This window comes from Gossypium hirsutum, chromosome A02 (assembly GCF_007990345.1).
Source record: "Gossypium hirsutum isolate 1008001.06 chromosome A02, Gossypium_hirsutum_v2.1, whole genome shotgun sequence".
In the NCBI taxonomy this organism is placed as follows: Eukaryota; Viridiplantae; Streptophyta; class Magnoliopsida; order Malvales; family Malvaceae; genus Gossypium; species Gossypium hirsutum.
The window spans coordinates 21,289,984-21,303,565 of NC_053425.1; the positions used below are offsets into that span (position 1 = coordinate 21,289,984).

Below are 13,582 nucleotides of genomic sequence, written 5' to 3' on the forward strand. Positions count from 1 at the left end.
ACGCATTGACCTATCACATTTTAAAATTTTCTCACATAAGTCCTATTTGATGAAATTCACTTACAATTAACAAAATTCAAACACGAAATTTTCACACATGAACATGTACATATAATGAGCATCAATTATGACGGTTAATTATTTTTACGACTCGGTTTAGCGGTCCCGAAACCACTTCCCGACTAGGGTCAATTTTGGGCTGTCACAACTCTCCCCCACTTAAGAAATTTTTGTCCCCGAAAAGCTTACCGGTAAATAGGTTTGGGTATCGTTCTTTCATCGAGCTCTCGGTTTCCCAAGTAGCTTCCTCGATCCCGTGTTTGAGCCATAACACCTTCACTAACGGAACCCTTTTGTTTCGCAACTCCTTCACTTCACGAGCTAGGATACGCATCGGTTCTTCTTCATAACTCATATCGGCTTGAATTTCAACCTCTGATGGGCTAATTATGTGCGATGGATCAGATCGATAGCGTCGAAGCATCGAAACATGAAAGACGTCGTGAATCTTTTCAAGCTCAGGGGGCAAAATCAATCTATACGCAACCGGACCAACTCGTTCGGAGATTTCGTACGGCCCAATAAATCTCGGGCTCAACTTGCCCTTACGGCCAAACCTGAGTACCTTTTTCCAAGGTGTAACTTTAAGGAACACTTTATCTCCCACCTGATATTCAATGTCTTTTCGTTTCAAATCCGCGTACGATTTTTAACGATCTGTGGCTGCTTTCAGACTTTCACGGATTACCTTTACTTTCTGTTCGGCATCTTTAATCAAATCAACTCCGAAAATTTTACTTTCACCGAGCTCGGTCCAAAACAATGGTGTACGGCATTTACGACCGTACAAAGCCTCGTAAGGTGCCATCTTAATACTTGATTGAAAACTATTGTTGTAAGCGAATTCAATCAAAGGTAAATACCGTTCCCATGAACCACTGAACTCGAGGATGCAACATCTCAACATATCCTCAAGTATCTGAATTGTCCGCTCGGATTGACCATCGGTTTGGGGGTGAAAAGCAGTGCTAAAATGCAGCTTGGTACCCAAAGCTTCTTGCAATTTCTTCCAAAATCGTGAGGTGAATCTCGGATCTCTATCCGACACGATAGAATTAGGTACCCTGTGTAATCTCACAATCTAAGAAACGTACAATTCAGCTAGTTTATCCAATGAAAAATCCGTACGCACGGGGATAAAGTGAGCCGACTTAGTCAGCCTATCGACAACAACCCAAATCGCATCTTTCTTACTTGCTGACAATGGTAGTCCGGACACAAAGTCCATTGTGACTCGATCCCATTTCCACTCAGGTATCATGATCGGCTGAAGTAATCCTGAAGGCACTTGATGTTCCGCTTTCACTTGTTGACATATTAAACATCTCGAAACAAAGTCGGAGATGTCTCGTTTCATACCATGCCACCAAAACCAACGTTTCAAATCGTTGTACATTTTCGTACTCCCCAGGTGAATTGACATTCGGCTACAATGGGCTTCGTTCAAAATCATCGAAATGAGTTCCGAATTCCTTGGAACACACAAACGACTTCTAAACCTCAAACAATCATCATCATCAATTTGAAACTCCGATTCCTTGTTCGGAGCACACTCAGCCCGTTTTGCAACCAATTCATCATCAACTTTCTGGGCTTCACGAATTTGATGAATCAATAATGGTTTGGCTTTTAATTCAGCTATTAACACATTGTCGGGTAGAACAGACAAGTGCACATTCATCGCTCGTAAAGCAAACAATGATTTCCGGCTTAAGGCGTCCGCAACCACATTAGCCTTTCCCGGGTGGTAATCAATGACAAGCTCGTAATCTTTCAACAACTCAAGCCAACGTCTTTGTCGCAGATTTAAGTCTCTTTGAGTCATCAAATATTTGAGACTTTCGTGATCCGAAAATACATGGCACTTTTCACCAAATAAGTAATGTCGCCATATTTTTAAAGCAAATACGATGGCAGCTAGTTCAAGATCATGGGTCGGATAATTTTTCTCATGTGGCTTTAATTGTCTCGACGCATAGGCCACCACTCGACCTTCTTGCATCAATACGCAACCCAACCCAAGTAGGGATGCGTCACTATAAATGACAAACTCTTTGCCTGATTCGGGTTGCACTAAAATTGGAGCTTCAGTCAAATAAGTTTTTAGTTCATCAAAACTTTTCTGACATTTCTCCGTCCATTCGAACTTAACATCCTTTTGAAGTAGCTTCGTCATTGGTGTGGCTATCATCGAGAAACCTTTGACAAATCGTCGATAATAACCGGCGAGCCCCAGGAAGCTCCGAACTTCGGTAATATTTCTTGGAGGCTTCCAGTTAAGTATGGCTGAAATTTTGTTCTGGTCAACTCGAATACCCGATGCGGATACCACATGACCCAAGAAGCTAACCTCTCTTAACCAGAACTCACTCTTACTGAACTTAGCATATAACTGCTTATCCCGCAAAATTTGCAACACCAGTCTCAGGTGCTCAGCATGTTCGGTCTCATCTCTTGAATAGACCAAGATGTCATCAATGAACACAACTACGAACCGATCCAAATATGGTTTGAAGATCCGATTCATCAAATCCATAAATACCGCAGGGGCATTAGTGAGCCCAAACGGCATCACTAAGAACTCGTAGTGACCATATCTCGTCCTGAAAGCAGTTTTGGGTATGTCCGATTCTCAAATTCGCAACTGATAATAGCCCGATCTCAGATCTATTTTTGAGAACATTGAGGCTCCCTTCAGTTGGTCGAACAAATCATCGATACGCGGTAACGGATATTTGTTCTTTATCGTCACTTTATTCAGTTGACGATAGTCAATGCACAACCTCATGGTTCCGTCCTTCTTTTTCACGAACAATACTGGTGCACCCCAAGGTGAGAAACTTGGTCGAGCAAAACCTCTATCCGTCAATTCTTGCAACTGAGCTTTCAACTCTTTTAACTCGGTTGGTGCCATACGATACGGAGCTATCGAAATCGGCATAGTCCCAGGTACAAGCTCAATACCAAACTCTACCTCCCGAACAGGTGGTAAACCCGGTAATTCTTCAGGAAAAACATCCGGGTATTCACAAACCACTGGCACAAATTCGGGTTTCTTTCTAATTCTTTGTCATCAAGTACATACGCAAGGTATGCTTCGCACCCTTTTCTTACATATTTCTGGGCCAACATTGAGGATATTACAGCTGGCAACCCATCCAAGTCCGTAGACTCAACTCGGATTACTTCGTTATTTGCGCACCTCAATTCAATAGTCTTGCTTTTGCAATTCACAACCGCATCATGCACGGTCAACCAATCCAACCCGAGAATAACATCAAATTCATTAAACGGCAAAAGCATCAAGTCCGTCGGAAAACAGGAACCTCGAATTACTAGGGGACATTTCTTACACACTTTGTCGACAAGCACGTAACGACCCAAGGGATTTGACACCCGAATTACGAACTCAGTAGACTCAATAGGTAAAGTCTTACTGGATGCTAAGGTTTCACATATGTAAGAATGAGTAGAACCGGGGTCAATCAAAGCAATGACATTAGTATCAAAGAGAGTAAAAGTACCGATAATAACATCAGGCGAAGAAGCATCCTCGCGGGCACGTATAGCATAAGCTCTAGTAGGCGCACGAGCCTCGGATCTGGTCGTAGCATCTCTAGATCCTCTCTGACCACCACTAGCATTGCCCGTATTTCCAGATGGTCTACCTCGAGCAGTGGTAGCACCCGGTTTCCCACTCTGATTTACATTCTGTTCAGACAACCTCGGGCAATCTTTAATGAAGTGGTCAACTGATCCGCACTTGTAACAGGAGCGGTCAGGGAATCTACAACTCCCCGAATGCCATTTACCGCAATATCGACATTTCGTTCTGTCTCGACGTTCATTCCCAACACTGGGGGACCGAAGTGCCTCGTGTACCCACAGGGGGTCGATCACGATCTCGTCTAAAAAGGCCCGAAGTGCCTCTCGACCAGCCCACATCATCTCGAAATTTCTTCGATGCCTATTGAAGAGACTTTCCCAAAGATCTTTTACGAAACTCTCCAGTTCCCTCATCAACTTTTTGTTTTTCTTTTCTAAGCTCTACGGCTTTGCAAGCTCGCTCGACAAGTACTACGAACTCTCGTATTTCAAGAACGCCAACGAACATTTTTATATCTTCATTCAGCCCATCCTCGAAGCGTTTACACATGATAGCCTCGGACGAAACACATTCCCGAGCGTATTTGCTAAGTCTAACAAATTTTCGCTCGTAATCAGTAACCGACATATAACCTTGCTTAAGCTCAAGAAATTCCTTCCGTTTTTGATCAACAAATCTCTGACTGATATACTTTTTCCGAAACTCAGTTTGGAAAAACTCCCAAGTTACTTGCTCTCGGGGCACAACAGAAGTCAGAGTACTCCACCAATAGTAGGCAGAATCACGTAGCAAGGAGATAGTACACTTTAGGCATTCATCGGGTGTACAAGATAGCTCATCGAGTACCCGGATAGTGTTGTCCAACCAAAATTCAGCTTGCTCGGCATCGTCGCTATCCGTAGCTTTAAATTCAGTAGCCCCATGTTTTCGGATTCTGTCAACTGGGGGCTTATTTGACCTTATTTGGTCAGTTACCGGAGGTATTGTAGGTGCGGGGGTTGTATTAGTCGGGAAGGGAGGTTGTGGAACAGCCGTATTAGTTCGAATGTATTGGTTGAACCAATCATTCATCACGCTATAGAAAGCTTGTCTAGCTTCATCATTCGGGTTACTAGCATTAGGTTGAGAGTCCGCCGGCGCTGTCCCTTGTGCGGGAGCAGGCGCTACACTCTCAAGATCATCAGCTACCTCTCGGTCGGGATCGTGATCCATTACTATAAATAAACACATTTACAATTGTCAGAAATCACCACACTATCAAGTAATCACATAAAATGGCATGTATAGCTAGACCCAACGCATTAGGGTAGTCCTAGAATCGACTAAACCGTAGCTCTGATACCAATCAAATGTAACACCCCGAACCCGAGACCGACACCGGAGTCGAACACGAGGTGTTAACAGACTTTAAACCCCTTATAAAAAAAATATTTCCCAGACACTGCCAATCTGCGTACTAGTCGCTTTAAAAATCATATCTTGAGTTTCACAACTCGAAAATCAGTTTCGCGATTTTTCCCTGAAACTAGGCTCATATTCCCATCTGCATATTTTTTTCTAGAATTTTTGGTCAGGCCAATTAGTACAGTTTATTAGTCAAAGTCTCCCATGTTACAGGGATCGACTACACTGACCTTTGCGCAATACGACTTGGATATCTCCCTGCACAGAGCTTCAATACTGATACCGTTTGTTTCTATAGAAACTAGACTCAGAGAGGAATCTATACATATATGGAATGACTTCTAATTATCTCTGGTTAATTTATAATGAATTTCCAAAGTTGGAACAGGGAATCCAGAAACCGTTCTAGCCCTGTCTCACGAGAACCTGAATATCTCTTAACATACTGTCCGTATGATTGTTTCGTTACTTTCCTATGAAAATAGATTCATCAAGGTTCTTTTACATAATTTATTCACTATTTAATTCCATTCCTACTATTTTTAGTGATTTTCCAAATATACATCACTGCTGCTGTCAGCATCTGCCTTTAAGGTAGACTTTACCTATTTCATAGTTTCCATGATTCAACTAGCCCTTTTTGCATAAGTAGCACAATTTATGATAGTGATTAACCATTCCCATGGCCAATCCTTGTCAAGCCTATCCACACCTCTCAATAACCATATCCATACCAAATGATTATAACATTACACTTAAACATATATAAGCCATTTTCGCATGGCTAACCAAAATTATACAAGTCCAAAGGGTCCATGACCCACAACAAACGGGTAGTCCTATACATGCCATTTCGAAGTTCAACCAAAATTGTACCAAAAGGGGGGCTTTGATAGTGTGGGCGACTTTGACTTCAAGATCCCGAGTCCGATAGCTGGAGAACCAAATCTATAAAACAGAGGAGCAATGAAACGGAGTAAGCAATTTATGCTTAGTAAGTTTTGAGCAAGGAATTCCAGCACAACAAAAGTATAGCATTCATATAGCTAAACGGATAATTTCATATGCACAAATTTTTGATATCATACTTGCTTCACATTACCAACCCTTATGTACATACACAAAAGATCAACTTAGCCAAAGGCCGGTAGCTCGTTTATCAACTGAGCGAATACTTATTTGTAAGGGCTCAACTAAATTCAAGCACATACGAAACATACCTCAATGTTGGGATGTTTCTAGAGTATTAACTGAAATTTTTACAGCAAGATCATTCATTCCCAAATCACGTACCTTCGGAATTTAACCGGATATAGCTCCTCGTTCAAATGCCTTCGGGACATAGCCCGGTTATAGTAACTCGCACAAATGCCTTCGGGACTTAACCCGGATTTAGTAACTCGCACAAATGCCTTCGGGCTTAGCCCGGAATTAGTATCTCGCACAAATGCCTTCGGATCTTAGTCCGGATATGGTCACTTAGCACAAAGCCTTCGGGACTTAGCCCGGACATCATTCAAATAACCATGCACATTTAACAGTAAATCATGGCACATTCGTATTTCATTTTCGTTAACAAAACTCAAACACAAGACACTTATCATTCTTGCAATTTCGGCTCAATAGCCACACACAAAGAGCATGATTTTGATTTGCTTAAAACATGATCTAATCAAATCATAATTTAAGCTCTTTTACTCAAGAACTTACCTCGGGTGTTGTCGAACGATTCCGATGGCTATTCGACCACTTTTTCCTTCCCTTTATCGGATTTAGTTCCCCTTTTCTCTTGAGCTTAATTAAACAAATAAATTGATTTAATCATTTGAGCATCGAAAAGAGGAACACAAGGCACTTAGCCCATATTTATACATTAGACATTAAAGTCACATATGTACGGAATCATGAATCAAACTCAACATTTTAGCTAATTTTCCCCCTTGGCCGAATTTTCTAAGCCAAGACAAAAGCATCAATATGCTTGCCTCCAACCGAATACATGCAACACCAAATCTTCTTCCTATGGCCGAATATGCATGTCTATGTTGGGGTCGATTATATGCTTAATACTTCCTACAAGTATGGTTACTTGTATTTATTATAAATATCATCTTGTTTCAAGTTCAAAACTTGGCTAATACACACATATATACACTAGTAAAGCATCCTCTCTCTTTCCATCAATTTAACACATGCATTGCTCATTAACATACAAAAGTTATATTCGGCCTTAGCACACAACTTGCTAGCCGATTCTTCCCCATCTAGCAACCAATGCACATATGTGCTCACTCAAAAATGCTAAAAAGGAGATTCAAGAATCATCAATCCACCATCACATGCATCATTAACAAGCTTCATATTTAGCATGCAATGGCATTAACACAAAATCCACCTAGGCCGAATATCATCCCCATGACATAGCAAGGATTTGAACCATGGGCTAATTAGAACTCAAGCTAGCAACTAAAAACATGCATGAATCTCATGGCACAACCTCAAACATACCTTAATCTAGACATAAGTATGGCCAAACCTCCTCCTAATCCTCTTCCAAATCAAACATGAAGCAAGAACTCCTTCCTCCTTCCTTAGAATTTTCGGCCAAATGAAGATGAAAAAGGATGAACAAAATTTTCTCCTTTCTTTTCTTTAACTCACGGCAATGGGGGGGAAGACAACCACACACATTTTTTTTGTTTCCATCATATTCCTTTTCATTATTTTATGCCCATGCTCCTTATTTTATTTTTCCTAACATACCTCACTAACATAACATGTTTGTGACATGTTTCCACTCATGATGCACTAACACAACATGTCTATGACATGTCTTGCCCATCACACTTGGTCTACCATGCTTGTCCTGGCCGGCCACTACTCATTAGGGGGGAATTTGACATGCAAGTCCCCCCTTTTTCCACATGCACTAATAGGTCCTTACGCATTGACCTATCACATTTTAAAATTTTCTCACATAAGTCCTATTTGATGAAATTCACTTACAATTAACAAAATTCAAACACGAAATTTTCACACATGCACATGTACATATAATGAGCATCAATTATGACGGTTAATTATTTTTACGACTCGGTTTAGCGGTCCCGAAACCACTTCCCGACTAGGGTTAATTTTGGGCTGTCACACCACTACCATTTGACATTTTAAAATAGGCCTAATTGTTTAATTGGTCTTTCTGTTAATTAAAAATTCATAATGATTAACTTTTACCTCTTTTATAATTTAGTTCTTATATCACAATTAACTATACAATTAACAAAATTAAGAGATCAAACTTCAATTAAACTTTCTACTAACCTTGTAAATATTAAATAATAATATTCATGGGCTCGAAGATTGAAAATGGAGTTCCGAAACTGTTATTTCTGACAATACTAAAAAATGAGTTGTTACAACTTAATTAACTTTAATTTATTTAGTTATTCCACTATTAACATCACCAGCCACTAACACTCACCTTGGCATGATCTAATTTCTATTTTAGACCTTAATCCATTTTCTAATTAAAAATCTATATCGATTGAACTTTACAATTTAATCTCTAAACCTTAATTAATCACTAAATTGGCTAAATTATCTATCCAAAATTTAATTCACCTATATAATAAGTGTGCAATTATGTCTGTTTAATTTTTACGGAAATAGGGTCTCGAACTTGTAATTTTTGGCACTACTAGAAACTGGGTCGTTATAAATTTAATAATTTTTGTGTTTTTTTTTGTTTAATCGTTTTTTCACTTAAATCCTTAATTTTTTTTTAAAAAATATTTTAGGTGACCAAAATAAAAGTAACCTAAAAATTAGGTAACCAAAATGAAATGTAAATATAATGTGACATGTACAATTAACCGTCATTAGAGATTTAATGTTTGAATAATTAAAATAAAAGTTCTCTAAAAATTAAGTAACCAAATTATTAGACTTTCAATTTGAGTGACCAAAATAAAAATACATTAAAAATATTTAATATAAAAATTAAAAAAAATAGTCGTAAAACAATAATCAAAATCCAAGCCGTCCTCACCCCAACCAACTCACTAGTATTTACAAATTTCTTTCACCGTGTGCATAGGTTTTGTTGAATTTTTTTCAAACATTAATTTGATATTTGTTTAATTCTTTGTCCGTGGTATATTATATTATTTAATTTCTAATTTATAGTTGATCAGACATATATTTTTTTATGTAAAAAAATTATCGAAATCTTTAATCACAAGCGAGTTTTATGTATATATTCTAATTATTATTATCTTAATATTGCTAATATTAAAAATTTAAAATTATAAGATAAAATTATGATTAGGGAATAAATTTTAAATTAATTTATATTTTTGTATTTCTTTTTGAGATAAAAGTTGTTAGATCCTACTCTAAATTACGGGTTAATTTACAGATGGCAAAACACAAATCGTTCGATGGATTTCGAACCGATTCGTTTCGAATGGAGCAGGTTTTTTCTTTTGAAAGATAGATGCAAGATGGGGTGGATTTTGTTTTCTTTTGGATAGTGGGTGAAGCGGTTATGATAATGTTTATCTCAACCTGGCCCACTCCACTATATGAAATTACCATTTTATCCTTATATATATAAACTATTAAAAGGATAAAAATGTAATAATGTAATATAAAAAAATTCATAAATTTTATGTTTAAATATTTGTTCAACTTTAAAAAAATTGAAAATAGTAAAGATAAATAGTAAAATTAAATTGAAGTGGAGTGGGGTAGGATGGTGATGGATGTGTCCAACATCCATAGTAGAGCAGAACAAGTAATGGGGCAAAGAATGACAACTGTGGAGCGGTGATGGATTTAACAATATTCATCTCCTCCCTGCTTCATTGTCATCCCTAATTTAAACAATTAAATTTTTATTTTTATTTTTTTGTTAAAATTTGATTAAACCCTAAAGCAACATAAAAATTATTAAGTTGTATTAAATGATTTGTTGATTGCTTCTATTGAGTTTGATTGGAAAATCTGTCGAGTGGCTAGAATTATGAACACACTTGTTCTTTTAAAAAATTATATGGATACAAACCATAACGTATTGGCATGAGTTAACCTCAGCCAACGGCCTCCGCCGTGTTTGGATAGGATGTAACACCTGCTACAACAAAATATAAGATTTATATTGTAGAACTTTAGACCGAAATCACCTACTATATGACATTTCAGAAGCAAATCTTCTGAAACCCGTTGTACAAAAGTATACACTATTCAAATGTTCCATTCTTAAAGGATTATTCGCTAAATTTAATAATATAATTACAAGAACATTTTAACAAAATGAAGCTATATAATCCAAAACTAAATTAGTGCCCTACAACAAAGAACTTCAGTGTTTGACCAACAAAAACCAACAAACCACAAGCTTTTCATGCATGTTAATCTTGTATCCAATTACACAGCCATCCACGATCACTGCTATCAATATCTCCACATCAACTGAAACAAAAAAACTACATACTTAACTACAAACACTGTAACGACCCTACACGATGACGCATTGACTCGACACTCAAACAAAATCATACTTGTATCTGACTGAGATGCCTAAGATCTCAAATCTCTCTTCTTACGACATCTCTTCATGTAATCATGTTTGTGCTTTTCTTAGTTGCATGGTGGCTTTCTCTTGTTGAACCACGCAAGTATCCATCTTCCGTAAACATGGTTGCGCATCATTGGAAAGTTTACCCAAACCAGATTCAGCAAAGCATTGTAAACAAAGCCCTGCTCATGCAATTAAAAGAAACATCACAACGAACAATAGGCTCGAGCCAAACAATGGTCTCCAATATAAGATGTTATTAGTAATAATTAAGCATGCATAAATCTTGAAATCATTTCATGTTCCATGATACAAATATTCACTCAAACAATTAAATACGAGTTCAAGGAATCATGTAAACCTGAATATATAGAAGGTTTAGTGAAAGAATTCGTTAAAATCTAAGCAAGTATATATATAGTTGAACCATACATAATGCATGTGCGCACCAAATAACCATGAAGATGCATGAAAGCAGCACAATGTGTGGAGTATGCAAACCTTAGATACTGATAAAGCTGATTGGATAACATAGTTTCCAAATCGATCCACAAGAATCCTTGACCTGATGGGACTTCTAAGCAACTCCTTTATAATTCTTGTAGATTGTTCTTCTCCCGATTCCAACAAGCACTTCTCAACAACATTGCTTCCATACCTGTTGCAGGAAAGGGATGCGTAATTCCCTTCGAGCTGCCTTAGAAGACTTTCTGTTGTTTGCCGCTCTTTCAGTCCCAGTACATGTTGCACTACATAGTTGCTAAAAGATAAAAGACAAAACGGAGTATATCAACCTCGAATAAACTGCATCATCGGTTGCAAGTTTCACATCAACACACAGACGCTAACTTTTTGGAAACTAAAACAAGTGGTTTCAAGAAAAAAAATGCACCCATATCGATCTTCAGCTAGGTGAAGCGCGTTTGCTATGATCTCTCGAACTAGATTGGCTTTTGCCTCTCCCTTAGAGTGGTCAATACAATGCTGCATTGTACAACATCCACTTTTGTCTGTTGCAATTTGATAACAGTTATTCGCCACCTCTTTCAGAAGATACTGTCAATGAAAATTAATGGTCAACAACTATGTTCCAACATCATCAAATGTACAAAACTGATCTTGTATGAACAATTGAGAAAGTAAGAATCATAACAACCTCTCCAATCAAGAAGAACAAATGCATAGAAACAATTAAACTTAAATCATCAAATGATAACAACCTTATTATCTTGATCAGAGAAAATTTTCAAGCAACACTGGATCACACGATGGCCATTCATGTCTTTAGTCAATGCAACAACGCAAGTGGTTAAGGCGGACATAATTAAAGAGATTTGCTGTTGTGAAGGAAGGTTCTCCAACAGTTTCTGCACAGCACGAGTCCTGTAACCAAAATGAAAATGCTGTTTGAAACAAACTCTTAATTCAAAGAAAATAAAATAAAGCAAGACATACCCACGAACATTGAGACAAATGTTAACAAGTCGAAAACCATCCTTGACGATCATTAAAATAATTTGACTCTTTTGTTCCTCATTACACATGACCACGAGTTTTTGAACAACATAATTGGCAAAAGGGTCCAACATCAACTCATCAACATGCCCAACAACCTCCATTAAAATCATATCAATTTCCTCTCTCGAAGCTTCATCAATAGCCCTTTCTAAAAACCGACAGCCATACTGATCTTTTGCTAAAGACAAGAACCTGCCTCTCAAATCCCCTATACTCAAACAATTCAGAGGTTCATGTGACCAACGAGACCTCCTAAAACCATTACTGATCTGATCATTATTATGACCGTTAAAGCTAGATCTCGTTACATTCTTGTTTCTTGAACAACCGGCACCAGCAGCAGTGAGAGGAGGAGCCAATCGATTTTGATAGGAAAAGGGTAAGATTGAGATTTCATTGAAAACATGCTCTCTTCTTGAATCAAACAAATACCCATTTTCATTTAAATTGGGGAGCTGATACGACCTAGGCACTAAACTATTCCAAGAGTCACTATATGGTCCCACTCTCATCACCCCATCAAAACCCACATGCAATCCCTCATTCTTTCTCTCTTTTTCTCCTCTTGAAAACCCATAATCTAGTTCTGGGTTCTTTTGAGTTGATAAATTGAGGCCAAAAAAGGCTGATTCTAGGCTTTGATCAAAAGGGTTGTTCTCAAGAAGATTTTGTGGTAATGTTAGGCTCTGATGAGGGACATAACTTCCTAGTGACCGTGAAGGAGGAACCAACGGTGTCTCCCACATGGATCGGTTTCCAGACTCCATTACAATCAATAGAAATTCTTAAAAGGAAAAGGGAACAACTCCGGGAGAAATAAAAGAAAGATTTAAAAAAAAAAAATTTTTTTTTGGGGGGGGGTTGGGGGGAAGGGTTTTAGAAACAATAGAGATCAAGTTAGGATTTGATTGGTTATTTATTTATTTATATTTTTGATATTTTGAAAAAGGAAAGATTTTATTTGTTTTCATGCAAATTATATAATCTTTTTTTCAGACTGGAAAGCCTCTCAAGAATAAAAAGTAGCTTATACTAACACAGACAGACCATCTCTTTTTAACTGGATTGTATATCTGCCTGTCTGCTCCACCATCGCTGCCATTTAATTCCCTACCATTTCGTCCTGCTTCCAGGTTCTGCTGCTGACAAGATCCAAACTTCCTAAATATATTGATTCCAGTATTCGTTTTTTTTTAATTTTAAAATTTATTATTAATATTATTAATTAATTATAAATTTTAATTTGAATTAAGTGGTTAAACTGAAAAAAAGAATGTTAGACTTGCATAGCAAATAATATATTAAACTTAAAATTAATAATTCTAAATAAATATTTTTGAGAGTTTTAATTTAAAATGAAATATTCAAATTGAATTATCTCCTTTGTTATCAAGATCAGATGTTGATATATTAAC

The 13,582-nt window shown here is 37.5% G+C and overlaps 1 protein-coding gene across 2 annotated transcripts; it reads right to left on the minus strand.

The window, feature by feature from the left end:
• Positions 1-10,323: 10,323 nt before the first annotated feature.
• LOC107952173 (pumilio homolog 12) lies at positions 10,324-13,281 on the minus strand. 2 transcript variants are annotated; one of them, XR_005907415.1, is made up of 6 exons: positions 12,105-13,281; positions 11,870-12,032; positions 11,542-11,705; positions 11,151-11,409; positions 10,633-10,831; positions 10,324-10,543 (listed from the first exon to the last, which is right to left on the minus strand). XR_005907415.1 is itself a non-coding variant. In XM_041084662.1 (5 exons), exons 1-5 carry the CDS (start codon positions 12,932-12,934, stop codon positions 10,712-10,714), a joined length of 1,536 nt encoding a protein of 511 aa, XP_040940596.1. In that variant the 5' UTR covers positions 12,935-13,281; the 3' UTR covers positions 10,324-10,711. The 2 variants fall into 2 exon arrangements, 1 of the variants encoding a protein (XP_040940596.1); XM_041084662.1 differs by having other exon boundaries at positions 10,324-10,831.
• Positions 13,282-13,582: the final 301 nt, after the last annotated feature.

What these genes read in the sequence shown, in the direction of transcription:
- LOC107952173 (XM_041084662.1), bottom strand. Translation starts at nt 12,934, where the DNA reads ATGGAGTCTGGAAACCGATCCATGTGGGAGACACCGTTGGTTCCTCCT. An exon ending in TCTCTGATCAAGATAATAAG is followed by an intron (nt 11,706 to 11,869) that starts GTTGTTATCATT and finishes TTTCATTGACAG; the next exon opens with TATCTTCTGAAAGAGGTGGC. An exon ending in CTAGCTGAAGATCGATATGG is followed by an intron (nt 11,410 to 11,541) that starts GTGCATTTTTTT and finishes TTTATCTTTTAG; the next exon opens with CAACTATGTAGTGCAACATG.